The sequence below is a fragment of the Amaranthus tricolor genome, chromosome 2, assembly GCF_026212465.1.
Source record: "Amaranthus tricolor cultivar Red isolate AtriRed21 chromosome 2, ASM2621246v1, whole genome shotgun sequence".
NCBI classification, from domain to species: domain Eukaryota; kingdom Viridiplantae; phylum Streptophyta; class Magnoliopsida; order Caryophyllales; family Amaranthaceae; genus Amaranthus; species Amaranthus tricolor.
In genome coordinates this window covers 5,613,251-5,634,733 of record NC_080048.1, presented here as the reverse complement: position 1 = coordinate 5,634,733, position 21,483 = coordinate 5,613,251, and the positions used below count along the sequence as shown (strand labels likewise).

The 21,483-nt window shown below is 33.5% G+C and overlaps 2 protein-coding genes across 3 annotated transcripts; one reads left to right on the top strand and one right to left on the bottom strand.

The window, feature by feature from the left end:
- The first annotated feature begins 294 nt into the window (after positions 1 to 294).
- On the top strand, positions 295 to 5,340 carry LOC130802223 (WD repeat-containing protein YMR102C-like). Of its 2 annotated transcripts, none has more exons than XM_057666161.1 (8): positions 295 to 706; positions 1,292 to 2,437; positions 2,669 to 2,759; positions 2,845 to 3,002; positions 3,099 to 3,150; positions 3,595 to 3,674; positions 3,784 to 3,877; positions 3,990 to 5,340. In XM_057666161.1, the coding sequence occupies exons 2-8, from the start codon at positions 1,361 to 1,363 to the stop codon at positions 4,523 to 4,525; spliced, it is 2,088 nt and encodes a 695-aa protein (XP_057522144.1). In that variant the 5' UTR covers positions 295 to 706; positions 1,292 to 1,360; the 3' UTR covers positions 4,526 to 5,340. The 2 variants fall into 2 exon arrangements, with proteins under 2 accessions (XP_057522144.1, XP_057522137.1); XM_057666154.1 differs by having other exon boundaries at positions 344 to 706; positions 1,295 to 2,437.
- A 5,064-nt stretch (positions 5,341 to 10,404) lies between these two features.
- LOC130802218 (uncharacterized) lies at positions 10,405 to 11,170 on the bottom strand. Its single transcript, XM_057666148.1, has one exon. The coding sequence runs from the start codon at positions 11,006 to 11,008 to the stop codon at positions 10,724 to 10,726; it is 285 nt and encodes a 94-aa protein (XP_057522131.1). The 5' UTR covers positions 11,009 to 11,170; the 3' UTR covers positions 10,405 to 10,723.
- Between the last annotated feature and the right edge of the window lie 10,313 nt (positions 11,171 to 21,483).

The window sequence follows — 21,483 nt, the reverse complement described above, 5'->3', positions numbered from 1 at the left end:
TGTAATTTTAACAAAAAAAAACTTTATAATTTTTATAAAGTACATTAGTACATTTTAAAATTTGAATTATATTATAAAAAATATTTAAAAATAAATAAATGTAATGAATATTCTGAAATGAAATGAATATATTTTGTATTTACAAATCGTTATATAAAAATAGTTTTATAAGCGCATCTCATATATATGTTAAAAATAGTGTATTTCATAAAAGCACTTTTTATATATTATATTATAGTTATAAATATGAAAATATAAGTTATTTATTTGAATTGGTTTTTACGAGACACTCTCGGGTAACTCTTTTGCATTTCACCTTCCTCTTCTTTTTCTATCATTTATGATACCCTCCATTTTTTTTTCACGAAGATCAAGATCATTTTCTCTCACTAATCCCATCACTCGTAAAAAAAATTACGGCAGGAGGAAGCCGAGGAACATCCCCACAAAAATATTATTAATAAATCAGAAAATCACTTTCTCCAAATAGTACTACTTACTAATTTAATACATTTTTTCCCTTTATTTTCTTCCATGTACTATAATTTTCTTTTTCTTGTTAGTTCTGCTGTATCATGCTTTGCTTTGGTTTGCTCCTTCTTCTTTCCTGGAGCCATCTACTATCCAGATAGTTCCAAAATTCATCTTCTTAATGTTGGATTAATACAAATTCACTTCTGATTTCAAGCCAATTTCATAATTTAATGTGAGATTCTTATCTCTTCTCCTTTAATTTTGTTTTTTGATATGTTTTCTATGAGAAGATGATTGAATCTTTCATCTTTCTTCATTTACATGGGTTTTCTGGTGTAATTTAATTGAATTCTAAAGTGGGTATAATTGGATTTTGGGTTTTGAATTTTGGGTTTTTTTGTTCTATTTAAGGGTTTCATTTGGTTAATAATTTGAAAATTTGGGGTTTTTTTTTGATATGTTATAAATGCAAGTAGGGTTTATTGTTTTTTTCTCTTTAGAAAATTGGGAATTTTAATTATGTTCATTTGACCATTTCAAAATATTGAGTGTTATGGTGTCCAAGACCAGGTTCAGTGAGTTTATTGGATCAGGATCCAAATTGATTGTGTTTTGTGCTAATTTCTAGAATTGTTTTCTCTTTGATTTTTTAAAGTATAATAATATTGGTTGTTAAAATACTATCTTGGAATTTGTGTGTATATGTTTATGCAATGTACTAATGTTAAAATTGCTACTATATTTTTATTTTTCATTGTATTTATAATAATATATAAAACTTTCCCTCACTTGGGTTCCTTGTTTTGAGGGAATTCAGCAGTTTGCACATTGCCAAGGGCTATATAAAAGTTGGTTACTTGAAGAGGGGTTTGATGGGTTGAGGCTTATGTTCAAGCAAATGATGGATACTAGCAGTGATCCTGGTGAAAACCAATTTTTTGATGCCCTTGAGGAAATTTCTTCGAATTCTGATTCGGGTTTTGATTGTTTCTGTTCGAATTCAGCTTGTGGAGCTTGTTGTTCTGTTTCTAGTAGTGCTCAATTTGATGTGTGGATACAAAATCCCGAAAGTGTTCAGGCTCGTCGTAGTAAATTCTTTAATTGGTTAGGGTTGGATGTAAATAAGATTTCGGGTGATCATATCGACGGAAGTTGTGATCCCGAAAAAGAGGATGATTGGATTGATACAAGTTTTGAGTGTGAGTTTTCTTCAAGTAGGTGTCCTGTATCTTTCTGTAGTAGGGATGATTCAGAGCTTTCTAAAAATCTGATTCATAAAGAGAGTATGAATGTGGGAATGCCCAATGTGGGCGGTGACAACCGAGAAACTAGTGCAGCTGACGCTGAACAATCTGAGCGTAGTTCGAGTTCTTCCTCATGTGCTGATTTCTCACATGATAAATACTCTACAGCGAGCTCCTCAGTGGGGCCCTCGAAGAGGGTTAAGAAATGGTGGATGAACAGATTGCGTAGCCTAAGTTGTGTCATGGAGGGAGAACACGATCTATATAATTGTGATTCGTCTGCTGGAGGCAGAATTCAGAGAGTGAAGGTTCATCAATCCAAGAAGCAATCAAATGAGCTTTCGGCGCTTTACTATGGTCAGAATATCCAAGCTCATGAAGGTGCAATTTTGACAATGAAATTCAGTCCCGATGGGCGATTCCTGGCTAGTGCCGGGGAAGACAGAATTGTGCGAGTGTGGCAAGTGGTGGAGGACGATAGATCAAATGAGCTAGACATCCCCGAAACAGACCCGTCCTGTGTTTACTTCACGATGAATCATCTCTCCGAGTTAAACCCATTTAGCACCGATAAAGAGAAAAGCGGAAAATTGAAGAGAACTCCCGACTCAGCTTGTGTGATCCTTCCTCCAAAGGTGTTTCGGATAATGGAGAAACCACTACATGAATTTCAAGGCCATTCTAGTGAAGTCTTGGATCTTTCATGGTCCAAAAGTGATGTAAGTAATTGCATAGAGTATATGCAGTATCACATGATTCGCTAATCTTTTCACAAATCACGAATCACAAAAGGCGAGTTATAGTCGGTTTTGGACTATTTTGAGCCATTTTTAATGAATCGCGAATTTAAAAAGCGAATTAACTAGCGAATCATGTAACACTGAGTATATGGTATTGAATTCCTTGTGCGTTTCGACACGACTAATTTGACGTCTTTGTTTGCAATGCAGTGTCTCTTGTCTGCATCAGTGGATAAAACTGTTCGTTTGTGGCGAGTGGGGATCAATCATTGCCTTAAAGTCTTTCCACATAATAACTATGGTACAAAATTGTCAAATGTCTTTTCATGTATAAATGCATCTCTTGGTTCTTATAGTTTACTAAGTAAGTTACTGTGTTCATGCAGTGACTTGTATTCAGTTTAATCCTGTTGATGACAATTGCTTTATTAGCGGGTCTATAGATGGAAAGGTTCGCGTTTGGGAAATCTCACACTGCAAAGTAGTCAATTGGATCGAAACGAAAGACATAGTTACTGCAGTTTGTTATCGCCCTGATGGCCAGGTAATATATTGATTTAACGTTATATATAACTTGCACATTTTGCAGAAATGGCTAGTGAATTTCTTCGACTAACATTCAATTAATGCTCTCTTTCAGGGTGGAATTATTGGCTCGCTTGCTGGGAGTTTCCGTTTTTACAACATATCAGGTATAAATGTCGATGGGTTTTGTTGAGTATTGTTTTTCTTCTGTATTATATCACGCACTATACAAACTTTTTAAATCTGCTCGAGCGTTGTGAATTTCACGCAAATGTAGCACATGGGTCGTAAAAAGAAAGTATTTGGATGTTTTATAGGTTTACGGAGATAGGCTAGTTTAGTGATGAACATTATGAAATGCTTTGATACTATGTTACTCAGACTCTTCATTTTGCTTCACATACCCAGACATTGGTATAACACCTAGACACTTCATATTAGGCTTAAAATTAAATATTTAGACATATTGACACTTGAACACGTACCCGAGTCCAAGTAACATAGCTTTGAAACATATTGTAGTGAATTTTAGTTGCGTTTATTGAGAGAATTTGGTAACCTAGCTTGATTTTTCAACGAGTTTCTGAAGAGATTTTGTTTTTGTATTTCAGATGATCAATTGGAGGTAGAGGCCCCGGTCTTTTTGGACAATAAGAAAAAGTCGTCTGGGAAACGGATAACTGGTTTCCAGGTAAACATCTTGTGTAGCCTGTCTTATTATCAAGTTTTTCCGTCATGTTTTTATTTCAATATTTGGCGAAAAAATAAGTTGTAGTAGTCTAATGAAGTCTTCAATGCAGTTCTTCCCGCAAGATCCAAGCAAAGTGATGATCTCATGTGCTGATTCACAAGTTAGGATTCTGCAAGGGGCGAATGTGATCGGCAAATTTAAGGGTGAGTGCTCGTTCTTTGAAATCCAGTATTGGTTTCGTTTCTGATTTGTTGGTGTCGAAATAATTTTCACAGCCTTTTCATTGACTCGATTTTTTCCGCTCGTGTTCTCTAGGCCAACGGAGAACTGGAGCTCACTGCACAGCGTCTTTCACCGCTGACGGAAAGCATATAGTTGCTGCATCTGAAGACGCAAATGTCTACGTATGGAAATGCAATGATCGGGACTATACGGACTCGTCACGCATAAAGAAGATCAAATCTTCCGAGCGATTCCTCTCAAATGCATCGGTTGCACTACCTTGGCCAGGGTTACAAAACGAAAACAACCGAAATCAGTGGCACAGTGGTGCGTTCAATGGTTTAAATCATGGTTCACAGCCTTACTTCTCACCACCCCATTTTTCTTGTAAGCAAGATTTCTTCTTAGAGTTATATTATCCTAAAGGTGCAGCATTATGGCCCGAGGAAAAGCTCGTCTCTTCAAGCCCGTCTTCCTTAACATCTTCAATGCACAAATCTGAGTACAGATTCCTGAAAACATGTCAGAGCAGAACAGATTCTGATGCTTGGGGTATGGTTATTGTTACTGCTGGATGGGATGGAAAGATCAAGTCATTCCATAATTATGGACTACCGGTACCCCATTAAAATTCCTCGTTCGACATTCTTTTCATGGAACGTTGGAAAACCCAGTTGGTAAATCGCACTTTTCAGACGGGGATAACCGATGATAGAATGCTAATATCGGGAAAATCCCGAACACAATCATATGATTCTTCTCTTGATTACCCATCAAGAATTTGCTTGAGCTGGCCCAGAAAAGAGAAATGCATGTGCTTAATTTTGGCTATTTTAAGATTGCATATCCATGTGATAGGAGCATATTTAAGCTTTGTGGGGCCATAAGTGGAACCTCTTTTGATCTCTTCCTCTTAAATTTGTGTGGAAGTTGATAGCAAAGCTGGTGGGTAACCCTTGGCTTTTAAGCTATATTGGCTGTTCTAGAAATGATTTAAATTATCCTGTCCGCCATTTGAATAACGACCCCATGGCTAGGCCCGGTGGCATTTGGGTTAGTAGGAAGGGAAAAAAGTCGGTGGTACCCAATGGGCTCGACTCTTTGCCCCCGGTGCTGAAAATTGAGATCAACCCATGTTCCTGTTTGGTTGCTAGTCAACATCCAGTATTATACTCCATCAAGCTTAGAAGAATACAGTATTTTTATGTAGGAGAATGCTAACATTTGGTAATGTTTTGGTATTTGATGGTAAATATACCCTTTTTGGGTTACAAATACAGTAAGATATGTTTTTTATTTTAGGAATATTCACTGACATTTTGTGTACTCACTAACATCATAGCAGTTTAGATTTAACCAAATCATCTATCAGTCAAGATCATCTGTAATTTCACCTATGTAAATGAAAATTCTTTTTTCTAGAAATAGTGAGCGTATTTGGGTTTTTTTGTTGCCTTTTCGCTCTGAAAAAATAGAATTTTTTATTTTGGAAAATTTTTTATTCTATGTAAAAATAGAAATTTAGAACAGAAAATCCTTTTGTTGTCTGACAATTGTGCACTTGTATTGATTAGTTTTAGTCTTACAATAAGGTAATAAATTGGTAATGCGACTGATTTCTGAGTTATTTCGTCAAATATCAGTTGAAAGTACTCGAAACGGCTTAAAATCTTGTCTTTTATAAATTTCTAACACGGGAAATATTGATTTGCTTTTTAGGTAACAAAGTGGCAAGGAGACTGATTCTGAGTTATCTCATCAAATATCAGTTAAAGGCATTAAATTTCTCTCAAAACGGCCCAAAATTTTGTCTTTTATAAATTTTTAAGACGGAAAATATCGATTTAATTTTTTTTTGAAACTTTTACAAAACAGCTAATATGATGCGATGTGATTTTTTTTTGCACTGTCGACCGAGTGTGTAAAAATGTGGTAGCTTAGGTACATTTAAGTATTTTGCCAGGTTGTGATGAAATGGCAGAAATATTAATGTTCAACTATCACAACTTTGAATAGTTAATGTCATGGACAAAGTAGCAAGGAACACCATGGTTCTTTTGGTGGGAAATGCGGTTATACTTTTTCTGTTTTATTTTACCCGCTACATAAATTTTAAACAATAATTAAGAAATTAATATCTTTATATTAAAAAGACCATTACAATCTCTATTGAGATAAGTGTAAAAATTAATAAGATATGCATAAAAAATAAAATAAAGACAAAATAGACATCTATATAATTACTTTTTGCTAAATATAATAATATAGCAAGTAATTTAAAACGATTAAATAAGAAAAGTATCATAATAATATAGCAATGACAGTAAATATATTGATGGACACAATAGAATTTAGTGATTTTGTTTTTTCTTATGACATGATTTTAGGAATTTGTTGTCCCCAATATTTGTCTATTTGAAATAGCTATTTTATTATTCTAGAATTTTCCATTTAATTGGCCATACTTTTAGATTTGACAATATATTGGTAATTTCTTCTGTGTGTATGTCTAAAATAAATTTAATTCACACTCTTTTAATTGTTCATATATTTTTCATATTTCATTCACAATTCTCACTCTCCATTATACTTAATTACATTTTTCATTTCATGGAAATACATGCATTAGGTAGATGTTACAGCAAAGATTAACAATTCTTTAAGGAGGGTCAGGTCTTGTTTCAGTTGAAGTAAATATTATTTTTCTTTAATAAAGTCATAGGTTCATCATCACACGTCCTTTCCTTCCCTTAATCTACTATGTAATCTAAAAAATTATTAAAATATTAAATTAATATGCAATTAAACTAGGACTTATGGCTTTCGATTCAGGCTAAGTTAGAGAAGCCCTACAGGCAAGAAGAGAAAATTAATCTTTATTTTAAGTGGTGAAAATTAAACCTTTTTCAGAGAAATAACATGAAAACTTCAATCTTCGCTACTATTGCAGAGGGGATAGAGAAATAATTGATTGTAAATTCCAAATACTTTCACAAGCATTGAAGCGCCAACATACAATATTTAAGATCTACTTTAATCAACACTAAGCAACTAACAAACTTTAATTTGAGAGTTAAGCAAGCCAAGTGAAATATAGATATTTAAAGTTGACACGTGTAGCCAAAATTAAGTATGATTAGACTTAATCTGAAAATAGCCTATTTATAAAAATTAAATTAGATTGATAAGATAATTAACATACAAATAAGACTCGAAATAAACCACATCAAAAATATTATATTTGAAACCTGCACGAAAATTTGAATGTATCCTTATAAATAGAGACAATCAATTTCTAAAACCTCTATTTACTTTCTACATCAGTCTTGTTTAATGGCCTATCCAATTTTATGAAAAGTTTCAAATTTTCATTCACACTTCACAGCCCAATTAGGCAATCACAAATTTCTGTGCAAAACGGTCTCTTTGAAAGATCATCTTTGATTGAGTCGACTCATTATATATTTTTTAAAATATTATAAGCAGATGTTAAGAATGATGTAAGTAGACATTTAAAATATTACAAATAGGCATCAAGGATATAATTAGTAAGCATTAAGGATAATATAAATAGGCATTAAGAATACATTAAGTAGGGATTAATCTTTAATGGATTGGGCTTAAGATACTTTTCTCAAAAGACGAAAAGTAGTCACCTTTCCTTTTGGAACCAGAACAAGGGGCATAACGATTTGGACCGCAAAAGATGAAGATCAACTACTCATAAAACTATCAAGATATGAACAACTCTTATATGATAGATTCTTATGTTATACACGATTATTATAAAAATTACTTTAGGTTTTTCTTTGTTTCGATATCTTTAATTAGGAGGCCAAAACTCGATTTGAAGTCTATCAAGACTATCAACGAACAAGCTCAAACTAGATCATAAATCTAAGAACATTTAGGTTTTAGAAAAGTCGATAGCATACCCTTGCAATTTCATAACTATTAAAGTTGGTAAAATGCAGATTGGAGAACCATTCACCAATCTGCAACCCTCAACTTCCAACATTTCAGAGACCAATATTCTACGAAATCGAAGATTCAATTGTACTTCGTAGAGTGGTGCGAAATCTTGTTGTCTCGGTTTTAATAGCCAACCACTAAATGTGAACATAGAAGATTTGAGGTACGAGATAACATGGAGACAGACAATCCCAACTCCAGTGAAGAAAAATGGTGCAGAAGAAGCAAAATAGTAGTGAAGGAACCTGAATCAACATCACTAACATCCCGCGATAGGCAATGATTTGCGGCGAAACACAGGAGATGATATGGAGGAAGAGGTGAAGTTTTCAGACTTGGGAGGGTGGAGGAGTAAGCAGCTTGGTGTATAATATCAGAACTTTTCTAAACATCATTTCCGATAAAATCAACAAGATTTCAAGCTAAAAAAGTTCGAAAAACAACATACCATAGTACAAGGCAGAGTTTGAAGGTTGGATAAACGTAATATTATACTTGTAATAAAACCGTCTTAATGAATCCCAATCCAGTACAAGATTGTTTATGCCTAAACTTTTTCAGATTTGCTAAAAGAAATAGTCTATAAATGCATTGTGTAGCACGAAATGAAGGTCTGTGTTTAATCTGTTAGCTCCTTCAAAAGCTCGTAGGCTATAGCCATACTTTCATGTAGTGATATAGATCAACGCATTCTGCCAAAAGACCCGAGTATGGAAGTCTCGATCGTATTCTCACCTTCTGAGATCCAATGTCAGCAAAACTAGATTTCACAAGTGAATACAGTGCAAAAATAGAAGTGTGAAAACAAGGCCACATAGCATCACATTGGTCGTGTCGTAAAGGTTTCCTTAAATATTTCCTTAAATACTTGAAGATAGGAGAAACTAGGGATTTTAAGTAAAGGTAGAGGAGAAATTGAAAAAGAGGGGAAGAGGGGAAAAAGGGATTTGAAGAGGAGAAATTGAAGGGTAAAAAATAGAGTATCAAATTATTTGAAGGGCAAACAATCAATAAGTCAATCTTACTATAGAGGTCAACCAAGTAGAAGAAGAGATCTATGTTACATGACTCTTCATTTTACCTTAAATACTTGTGTCGGATCCTCGACACTCAGGCATGGGTACCACACTTGGACACTTTATTTTGGACCATAGATATTGAATTCCATACGTTAGCCGAGTCGAACATTGAGACACATTCTCATGTTAGATATGACTTATGAGTTCCCAAGTCTAGGTAACCAGGCAAGAGATAGTAAGGGAAATGGCACTGCTTAAAAATAGCCCACTAACGATTTGTTTAGCACAAAAAGAAGGGCTATAGTTAGCCTTTTTGATCCTTAACTTACAGCTACTAAGCTAGACATGAAATTGATTCCAACACAAAGAAGTGGTGACAGGCAACGTAAAACTTTCATGTGAATCAATACATACAACCAAAAGACATTCCTATGTTGAGCTAGCTCTTAAAAGGTACTCTTAACTGTTTCTAGAAATTTAACATCAACAAAACTAAACTCCATCCAAATTTTAACAAAAGCAAAGGCCTTACGGTTCGTGGTATTTATTTAGAGCTGAAATGAGCTTAAAATTCTAATCTCAAGAGTCACAGACAAATCAGCTGTTCTATCATCAGTATAATGTGGTACTTGGAAAATTTGGACTCGGAAACACAAACCAGTCATAAACCCAAGAGTCACAACAAATCAGCTACAACATCATCACAATGTAACACTTTTAATATCACCATTTGAAACACAAAATCAATTGTTACAAAATTCACTCATCTCCATGTAAGTCGAAAAAGACGAATTATGGTCGTTTGAACTATTTTGGGGCCATTTTAAGGTAATTGTAAATTCAAAAGGCGATTAGTTTACACAGAACAAAACTGCAAATACAGTCCTCGAATTAGAGTTATACATTAATAGATATCTTCTATTGTTTTGTTGATGAACTTGATCTTGATAAATTTACAATGATATCAGACAGCACTAGTTTATCATCATGTGTGAGGTCTTTTCCAAATTCTGGAGCTTAAGATCTGTGATACAAGCCGATTTTCTCTTGAATCCCTAACACTCATCCTATGTTCAGCATATGATTAGATTACACTAAATCACATATTTTAGGCTTCTCAAATTCCAACCGCGTCACTTAACCTAATTTTCTATCCTGCATTTACCCTTTAACCAACAACTCCAGTGCAATAATCAAACGAAAAACTAATATAAACACAACCTAAACCTTAACTAATCAATGGATATACTTCATTCTCCATATTTGCCTCAATAAAACTCATTAACCAAATTCAAACAAATACTACACTTTTTATTAAATGTCAACAAACTCAACCACCTTCTTCCGTTACCAATCACAAATCATTCAAAACAAATAGCTCAACATACCGTGTGCTTGATACATCAATGAACGCTTTCCAATCATAAAGTAATATCATGCGAATGAGAATTTAACTAACTTTCTTAGAGAAATGATATAATAAGAGCGAAAAATGATATAACAACCAGCATAATAAAAAGGATCAAACGAAACAAGATAACTTTGATTCAAGAAATATTAGTTTTTGTGATTCATAAAGTAGCACATATGTTGCCATAAAATTAATCAATCAAGATTCAAATTGATAACCTAAATCCACAGTACAACATTTCATCAACTAAACTTTTTTAAAAAAACAATTGGATTCTTTTTTCAACATCACACTATGATCATCAATTCATCATCAATTCAAAAGAAAAAAAATACTACATACACAATTCTTCAATACACAAAGTCCATCATCGTGATCAGCATCATCATCTCAAATCCATGAAGATCTCAATTCACTTAGCGAAATCAAACAGGGAGAGAATCAACGGTAGGTGAAGGATTAGAAGAAACAATGATCCTAGTAGGAGCAGGAAGGGCAAAGCGAGGATCATCGTGACGCGTAGAATTATTGAACATCAATCCACGATCCATGGCATCTTCTTCATCATCGTAATCAGATGTGCTCAGATTGATGCAAGAACATCGTTCTAAAGAGATGAAAAACGCGGAAACTACGCTCGCACCAACATAGTTTGCGACTGTGTAAAGCTTGCCCGTGGTGGTGTTGGTAATGGCGGTGTTATCCTCCATTGACGAAGGTTTGAAAACGTAGAAAGATGAAAATGGTTTGAGAAATTAAGGGATTTGAAAAGCACGGAGAAAGAGGAGAAATGAAAGGGAAAAGGGAAAAAGGTCAGAGAATTAATTATGGAATGAATTAAGGAAGGACTGATTTTTTTGAATAAAAAAGTTGAAAAGTTGGCTAATTGACTAGGACAAGGGGCCGACCATTGAGTTCAAGTTCAAATAAATAAGGATGGTAAGCATTGTTAATAGCGGATTCTGACCATGTCCGATCGCACAAGATTTTAAATTGAGGGTCTTAATATTAAACTATATAGTAGTAGTATATATAAAGTATTTAAAATATAAAATTGTTTGAAAAATATCATAAATTTTGAAATTGCATATAATCTTTAGAAAATTTGTAAATTTTTGTTATTGTCTAAGTGTGATATAAAATGAGCAAGGATTAATTACTATAGTATGTGTACATTTTAAAGTGAGGTTTCATATGGCCCACGAATGGAGTGTCAAATGAGCAAGGGTTGATTACTATAGTATGCGTATATTTTAATGTGAGGTTTCATATGGCCCATGACTGGAGTGTCAAATGAGCAAGGGCACATAAGATTAAGCATAAGAGATCAAGAAAAATTAATGTTATTAGGTTAATATTGGGATCCTAGAACATTAGTAGCTTGGCTAATAGGCTTTTTTAAAGTTGGTGGATATCAAAAGTTTAACATTTTTTTACAAGAGACAAAATGAGTTAAAAATATGCCAAAATGATAGGAGGTAGATACCATAATATAAATTTTAGTGCTCAGGAATTGAATCAAATAGATCATTTTAGGATTTTGAACTCTCATACAAGTTATTAGTTGCTGACACATGGTTTAAAAGGAGAGATAAGCACTTGGTAACTTTTAGAATTACAGCAAACGCAATCTAAATTATTTATTTTTTTAACAAGGATAATAATAGATAAAGGCAACTAACTTAACTATATGTTTATTCCTGAAGAGTGAGAAAGCCAAAGAGGAATGTAGAAAAAGATGATGGAGATTAAAAAATAATGATATCAAAGTTTTTGCCAAGAAAATTGATAAATAAGTTGATTGGAAGATGACTTTGGATAAGGGTCGATATTAAAATTCAAAATGACGTGTTTATTTAATGTTAAACAATTAAATTGAGTAATTTAAGAATGAAAATGAACGTTTTAATTAATTTAGATAATCTATTTAACCTAAAATAGTAAAATTATCTCTGGATGAGGACTTCTTAAATGAGAACTTGAAAATGTTATATTACAATGTGAGAATCAACTTCCCTGAGAGAATATTTTTAATGAGACAGACTTAAATAAAAAATTTATATTCTTATAGTCTTTTTAATTTGTATTAATTTATTAAACTCATATATGGAGCATATCTTACAATGAAACCTTTTATTAATACGATTTGAGATCACAGATTCATGTATAAAAAAATTTTATTGTAAGAGATGTCTCATACATAGATTAAATATTCAATACTACCAAATATTAGCATATGTTTTTCTTGTTTTGAGTTCGTCTCATAAAAAAAAGTCTCTCTTTTTTTTCATTTGAGATTTATCTTTCATTCATTGTTAACCAAGCCCAATTACCAAAAGCCAAACGAGCTAAACAAGGCAGCCTTAAAACGACAATGTGAAATTTCTCCACCTAATCCTAACAACCCCCGTCTTGTAAGTTGTTGCTCAAAGTTCTACTTAACAATCAACTAAAATTACTGATGGAGAATTATCGTAATTTCCGTCCACAATTATGAATATGTTTTTACTTTTTAGTCAAATTCTTCATATTAAGCACAAATCTTCCTCTTGAATTATGTTCAAAAAACCATTTTATTCTTAATAATTTCTTAATTTTCTTGCAGTATTGTTAATTGCGATTACATCGAATTCGCTTCTGTTTGTAAGTAAGTTTGATTTTTTGATTTTTGTGCTATATACGCTATTGATGGTTAGTATATGATAAAATACTAAGAAACATGTTGCTTGTGTTGGCATCCTTTTATGTTGGACAACTGTCAGTTATAAGGTTGTTATAACAACCTCCTTGTAACAGTTGTTCCCTCCATATATATATATATATATATATATATATATATATATATATATATATATATATATATATATATATATATATATATATATATATATATATATATATATATATATATATATATATATATATATAGGCTGTGTATTCATAGTTAGAATGAAATGAATCTACATAGCTTTCTTTAGAGTTTTGTATACATTCCAGCTACACTTAATCAATTCATAGTAGCTTGGTTAGTAATAAAAGTCAAAACACAACTTCTTCAAATTCTTGATTATTCAAGATTGGTGTTTTTGTGTTCTTGGAATGCTCATGTGTGCTTCTTCTCATAAATTGTAACATGGTATCAGAGCCGTAGTACCTTCCTGGTCACTGCCTCTTCTTTTTTGTTTTCTTTCTTAATTGTTTTTCTCTGGTGATCATTGAATTCTTTCTTGCTGTGATCTACCTTTTTCGTTTTCCTTTGTGTTGAATATGGTAAACACAGACTCAACCTTGGATGCTAGTAGTGTGTATTATTTGCATCCCTCTGATCACACTGGATTAAAATTAGTTTCTCAAGTTTTTTGTGGAGTTGGATACAGTGATTGGAGGCGTGGTATGATTCTTGCCTTGACATCCAAGAACAAACTGGGATTTGTGGATAGTACTTTAGAAAAACCTAGTGAAGATTCTAAAATCTTTAATGCCTGGGTTAGATGTGATAGTATGATTATAGGTTGGATAGTGTCTAATCTTGGAGTCTTGATAGCAAGAAGTGTGCACAACTTGAACACTGCTAGAGAGATTTGGCTTGATCTTGAGGAAATGTTTGGGCAAGGATCAGCTGCACAATTGTACTCTTTGAATGAAGAGTGGACATCACTGACACAAGATAGTAACATGACTATAGCAGAATACTCTAGGGCCAAAGTCATCTGGGATGAAGTGGATAGCATTACCTCTTTTCCTACATGTGTGTGCAAAGGTTGTTCCTGTACCCTGACACAAAAATTTCTAAAACTCCAGCAAGATCAGAGGCTGATCGAGTTTCTTATAAAAATACATAAAAGGTTTTCTCAGATTAAGAATAATACAATTATGATGACACCACTACCTAATATATCTCAAGCATATAGGATCCTTGTAGCAGAATAAAAGCACAAGGATATAGGGAAACAATCAACAGTTTCCAGTGATTCTTTAGGTTTTGCCTCAGAAAGAAATCATCATCACAACAAGAATTATTTCTCTGCTGAAGTCACAAACAAATACGAAGGATCTAATGGGAGTGGAAAGAATCTCACAAGAAGTAAGAAGCAAGGAATTCTTTAATGTGATCACTTTCATATGATAGGGCACACCATTGACAGATGCTATAAACTACATGGGTATCCCACAACACATTCAAAGCATAACACACATAGGAAGGTTGCAAATACAGCATAAGGACAAGATTCTGACATTTTGAACTATTTCAATCCTTCTTTCACCTCAGAACAATATACCTACTTAATGACACTCATCAACAAAGAAAAGGAGCAAGATCTCATTAAGGGACCAATTGCAGATAAGTCTTCTAATTCAGCACTTTTGGCAGGTAAGTTTTGTTTCTTGTCAAAGAATCTTGTTGATTGAGTTATAGACAGTGAGGCAATTGATCATATTTGTTTTGACATAAAGCAATTTTCAAAGATTACCCCTTTACGGTCTAAGACACAACACATCACTATTCCTAATGGCAAAAGAATTGAAGTTCATAGCATTGGGGAAGTGCAGTTGTCTAAGACCGTTCTGCTTAAAAATGTTTTGTATGTTCCTTCTTTCTAGTTTAATCTCATCTCTGTACCACAGTTAGTTAAAGATTTGAATTGCTCAATTATCTTTAATGCCTCTGGGTGTTTTTGCCAGGGCCCTTCAATGAAAAGGCCATGGGATCTTGGTGAGCTACTAAGGGGGCTCTATCATACTACAAGACCAAGTAGTCCAGTTAAGACAGATTTGCTGCCACAACCCAATACCACCTTGCAAGCTAGCAACTCCATTCCTACTGCTTCCAACCTTGAAGCCATCAAACTTTGGCATTTGAGGCTAAGACACATTCCTGTTAATGTTCTTAGATATGTAGATTCAACTTAATGTTCAATAAATTTCAATGACAATAGAATTTGTAGTATTTGTCCTTTAGCAAAACAATGTAGAGCTTCTTTTGGTAATAGTGAGATAAAGACTATGAGAATTTTTGAATTGTTACATGTTGATGTGTAGGGGCCTTATCACACATCTACCACAGGAAATTGTAATAATTTCCTCACTATAGTAGATGATTATAGTAAGAGTACATGTGTATTTGCTTAGGAAGAAAAGTGAGTCTATTAATTTTATGAAAACTTTCCTCTCCTATGTTGAGACACAATTTGACACTTTAATTAAGATGGTTAAGATTGACAATGCTAAGGAACTCTGTGAGGGAGAGATGTTGAATCTATCAAAGTAAAAGAATTGTTCATCAAAGATCCACAGCTGCCATACCTCAGCAAAATGGTGTGGTAGAGAGGAACATAGGCACCTTCTTGAAGTTGCAAGGGCTCTTCTTTTCCAATCTAATTTACCAATCAAGTTTTCGTGAGACTGCATACAAACTGTAGTATACATCATTAATAGGTCCCCTATGTTCAGTATTAAGCACCTTACTCCCTATGAGAGACTCTTTGGACATAAACCTTCCTACACCCACATGAGAGCTTTTGGGTGCTTGTGCTTTGTTAGTACCCATAAACAAGGGAGAACCAAGTTTGACACAAGAGCACACCCGTGTGTATTTCTAGGGTATCCTTTTGGTCAGAAAGCCTATAAGGTTTATGACATTACAACAAAAAGAATCATAGTGTCTAGAGATGTCAAGTTCTTTGAAAAACATTTTCCCTTCCATTTTAACCCACACGGCATGAATTCCAATCCTGCACCCTTTTTTCTACCTGCCAGCACCTCACAAAGTTTCCATGAAGAGACTTCTTCATCCACTTTTTTTGATAATTCTCCACCTACTACTGAAATTGATCCTCATACTGCTTCTCCATCTGACAATGAGGAATAACACTTTGAGCCTAGCATGCCAGATCAGCTAAATGAGTCCACTTTGCCTTCTCCTAGGCGTTCTCTTAGGACACACAAACCACCCTCACACTTAAAAGATTTTATTAGCACAGATGCTATCAATGCACACTGGTGTAATCTAGTTAATCTTGACCATCTTCCTAGCTCACACAATCACTTTACTAGCCAGGATCACACACTAACTGAACCAAAAAGCTATAATAAAGTTGTTCAAGATCCATCTTGGGTTCAAGCCATGAATGCTGAACTTCAAGCTCTACAACAAAACGATACTTGGACTCTTGTTCCCCTACCCCAAGGAAGAAACCTATAGGTTGCAAGCGGGTTTATAAACTCAAATATAGAGCTGATGGAACCTTGAAGAGATATAAGGCTAGGTTGGTTGCCAAGGGCTATACACAGCAATATGGGATTGACTATGAGGAGACTTTTTCTCCTGTTATCAAAATGAATGCTTTTAGGTGTGTTATAGCCCTTGCAGCCAGTAGACATTGGGACTTATTTCAGTTAGACGCTAATAATGCCTTTTTACATGGTACTTTACATGAAGAAGTTTATATGACAGTGCCAGATCGTCTTCCTAATCCTAATCACCTAATTTGTAAGCTTCACAAGTCCCTCTATGGGCTCAAACAGGCTTCAAGGCAGTGGTATTCCAAGTTAACTATGGAATTACATACTCAAGGCTTCACACAAAGCCATAGTGATGCCTCTTTGTTCATCAAAAGGCATGGTACTCTCATAACCATAGCTGCAATATATGTTGATGAAATTATTGTAACAGGTGCGATATCCTTAGCATACAGGCATTTAAAGCACATTTACATGCATCTTTCAGCATAAAAGACCTTGGTCATCTACACTATTTCTTAGGGATTGAGGCTACATACTCTCCCACAGGTATCATTCTCACTCAAAAACGTTTTGTAGCAGATTTAATAGCATACAGTGGTCTCTATGACTACAAGAGTGTTGCCACTCCTTTGCCCCTCAATCTGAAGCTTACAGCTTCTGAGGGACCTTTGTACTCTAACCCTACTTTTTACAGATGTTTAGTAGGCAAGCTCAACTTCCTCACTCACACAAGACCTGATCTTACCTTTGTTGTGCAACATTTAAGTCAATTCATGCAAGCTCCAAGAATGCCACACTATGAAGCCTTACAGCATATACTCAAATATGTTACTGCCACAACTAATCAAGGAATCTTGTTACATGCTACTGATCACCTAACACTGCAGGCTTTCTTAGATTCAGACTGGGCCTCATGTCCAAATAGTAGACGCTCCATCACAGGCTATGTACTCCTGTTTGGCCAATCTCCCATACGTTAGAAATCCAAGAAACAAGCTACAGTTTCCATATCATCTTTAGAACCAGAATACAGGGCCATGGCCTCAACATCTTCTGAACTTACTTGGACTGTTAGGTTGCTTGAGGAACTTGGAGTCACTAACATGAAGCCTGTCACTCTTCACTGTGACAACCAGTCCGCCCTCCATATTGCTCGCAACCCTGTGTTTCATGACAGGACCAAACTCATCCAAGTGGATTGCCACTTCACCAGAGATAAGGTCTTAGAGGGCTTGATCCAACTAGCTTATTTGTCTACTCAACAACAACTTGCTGATGTACTGACAAGACTTTATCCTCTCATCAATTTCAGCTCCTATTGTCCAAGCTTGGCATGGTATCTCACCCCAAGCTTGAAGGGGGGGGGGGGGGGGGGTGATAAAATACTAGGGAACATGTTGTTTGTGTTGGCATCCTTTTATGTTAGACAGCTGTCAGTTATAAGGATGTTATACCAACCTCCTTGTAATAGTTGTTCCCTCCATATATGTGTATATATATAGGCTGTGTATTCATAGTTAGAATGAAATGAATCTACCTAGTTTTCTTTAGAGTTTTGTATACACTCCAACTACACTTAATCAATTGATAGTAGCTTGGTTAATAATAAAAGTCACAGCACAAGTTCTTCAGATTCTTGATTATTCAAGATTGGTGTTTTGTGTTCTTAGAATGCTCATGTGTGCTTCTTCTCACAAATTATAACAATATACGTTCTTTATATATTCATGTGAACTATTATTTAGGGCTGTATTACTGATATAACTATTATAATGGATGGAATTGAGAGTTACCATCGTCTTGTGACGTTTATTTATTTAGGATTTTACGAGTTTATGAATGCCATGAGAGGGGAGAGAGTGAAATCATGATTGAAAATAGAAATGGGGGCTATTCAAAATGTAAGCTGTAGCAAAATTAAAGGGCAAAATTAAATGGAGGTTATTCAAAATGTAAACTATAGCAAAATATAAGTTGTAGCAAAATTAAAGGACAAAATGAAGGCTAGATTGCGGATATTCTTACAAAAGCAATAAGAATAGACGTCTCCAAGAAAACACTATGCAAGTTGGGTGTTAAAGATCCGATCACTCAACTTGAAGGGAGTTTAGAAAATAAAGGTTTTATTAATTAAGGTTTTAGAATTAGGGTATGTTTGGCCTAGCTTTTGGAAATCATCTTTTGTTTCCTAAAAGTAATTATGTAGAAACTGTTTCTAGAGAAACACTTTTTAGAAACAGATGTGTTTAGCCTCATATTTTTAAAAAGAGTTTTTGGGAAACAAAAACAATTTGTGTGTTTGGCCCTTTTTTCCTATGTTTATTTAAAATTAGTATTGTTATACGATGAAAAAACATATAGCATACACTAAAAAATAGTCGAGTTAAGTCACAAAGCATCGATTTTAAGAGAAACACCCAAAAACATATAGCATACACTAAAAAATAATCACTATAGTGTTAGAAAAAAAAAATTCAATTACACTAAAGTAATTGAAAATTAAAATAAATTTGAAATTTGACAATTTACTATATAAAAAAACATATCTAAATGTGTTAATAAATTTAAAGATAAAACATATATGAAATTTTGATGTAATTTGATTGTATAATATTCAGTGGCGTAAAATTACTTAATGGTATATGTTTGGCAACTTGGAATTCATTTTCAAATGTTGAATTGGCCCAAATACTATGTTTGGCAAATCTTAAATTTGAAAATGTGAAATTGGGTCAATTCCATAGAATACCAATAACAATGTAAAAGTGGTCAAGTATCAATATTTGCAAATCTAAGTTTATAAGTATCATTTACAATTCTTGAATTTAAATACCAAAATTGAATTCTCTATTTCCAAATGAATTTTATGTTGCCAAACAATACCTAAGATAATTAAGATGTTGGTTTTGATAACAAATGAATAGTCATGCAATGAAGTAGAAGTTGGGAGGAGAAGATACAATTTATAGCTCATCCTCTTGACCCTTGTAGAAGTTGTTTTTAGCTTTTTTTTTTAAAATTGTTCCAATTTCTCAGAAATATAGTGTTTGGCCAAATTTTGGCTTTTCAGTTGTAGAGCTTGTTGTAAAAACTTGTCCAAACACTACCTTAATCATATTATTAAGGAAGTTTGTTAGGAGTTATTTTTTCCGTTATTATCATTTACAAAAAAAAAATAATATTCTCAATCCAAAAATGATTTATATTCTTAATATAAGATTGCTGGAAAATTAAGAAAATTAGAAGTAGTAAACCTACTCATTTCAAGTAAATTTGTTTGATCCTTGTTTATGTATCAAAAATCAATTGATAATATGAACGTTTAACTTTATGAATAGTAATTCATTTTGCACACCTTATAATAGAAACTTGTAGTTTTATGTTTATTAAATTTGATTAGTTTATAAGGGGTAGAATTATTTGATATTGTTTAAAATTATTGGTGAGTTGGTTCACCAAGTAATCAAAACAATGATTAAGAAAATTAATGAAGTATATGAAGCATTGATGAAGTAGTAGACCAAGAGACAAGTAGCAAACAAAGTCAGAACTGCTGAAATACAGGTTGCTCGACCTTTGCTCGATTTAGCGGGGTCAAGCGAATCCTTCCAACCCTGTTTCATGATCTGCTGCTTTACTCTCTATTTTGTTTAATTGCTGCCCCACTTTTGCATTGCTTTCTTTATAAATAATCCTTAATATACTTACCCTTATCAACACCAAAGTCTTATACATTGAGCTCAACCTCTTGTTGTAGTTTTCTCTCTAAATTAACTGTCTCTTTTTATACTAAAATTCCATTGTAATTCTTATCAAGTTTTATAACTCTTCTTTAAACACATAATATAATCCTAGGCTAGATGGTGATGTAGCCCATTGATTGGTGAACCACTTTAATTTTTTGTTTTGATTATTTCTTTATTATAATCATTTATTACATTAGGTGAATAATTTATTGTGCAAGTTTGATCCTTGAGTGAATAATTTATTGTGTAAGTTTGATTTGTTATATTCATTAGGTGAATAGCATACCAAATGTGTCACATGTACTCTTCCCCTTAACACACTAGATGCTTGGTTACACCCCGTCGGAAGACAAGTCAAGTCTATCCGAAGCTAAATGGGCGAGGTTAATGATTAACTACTAAAACTTTTTTAACGGGTCAAGTGTTAGAAAGAATACTAACAAAGGAAGATAAAGTGTTTGAGTGAATACTTTGTACGTACTTCTTCCGTTTCAATTTATTTGCAATATTTGCTTTTTTATGTAGTCCAATGTACTAATTCAATCCTAATTATAAATAAGAAAAAATTATAAAAATTGTATATTAATAATCTTTGTAATGAAATGAATCAAACAATATCTCACTTGACTATATTTTAACCTATAAATTAAAAACTAATCACAAATTAAGAGTGATGAATAAATAGTACCATTTTTACCAATGTTGCAACTAATTTGGATCGGAGGAACTATTACCTAAGAGAACTTTATAAGAATTTTTCCAATATGGTTTATACAAATGACATGTGTGCTTATTTATAGACAAGCCCTTTTAACTACTAAACTTTTAGAATATTCTACATTATTTACAATCTAGAAAGTCTTACATTATTTAAAACATTATTAAATGTTTTTCTTAATCCTTTCTAATATATTCTACGGACTTCTACATTACTCTAGTATATGAAAGATTTGACTAACATGTTTTAGAACGTCCTGAAACATTCTACACTTATCCTGCATCGACATGATATTTCTAGAGTGTTCTAATTTCTATTAGAACATTCAAAACACCATTCAAAACAGTCTAGATATTCCCTCATTTTAAGATGTTTCTACACATTTTCGAAGTATTTTAGTCTCTTCTATAATATTCCGGACCAATATTATTGATATTTAGGGTTTAAAAGGTTGACTTGTAACCTTAAAGAGGCATGT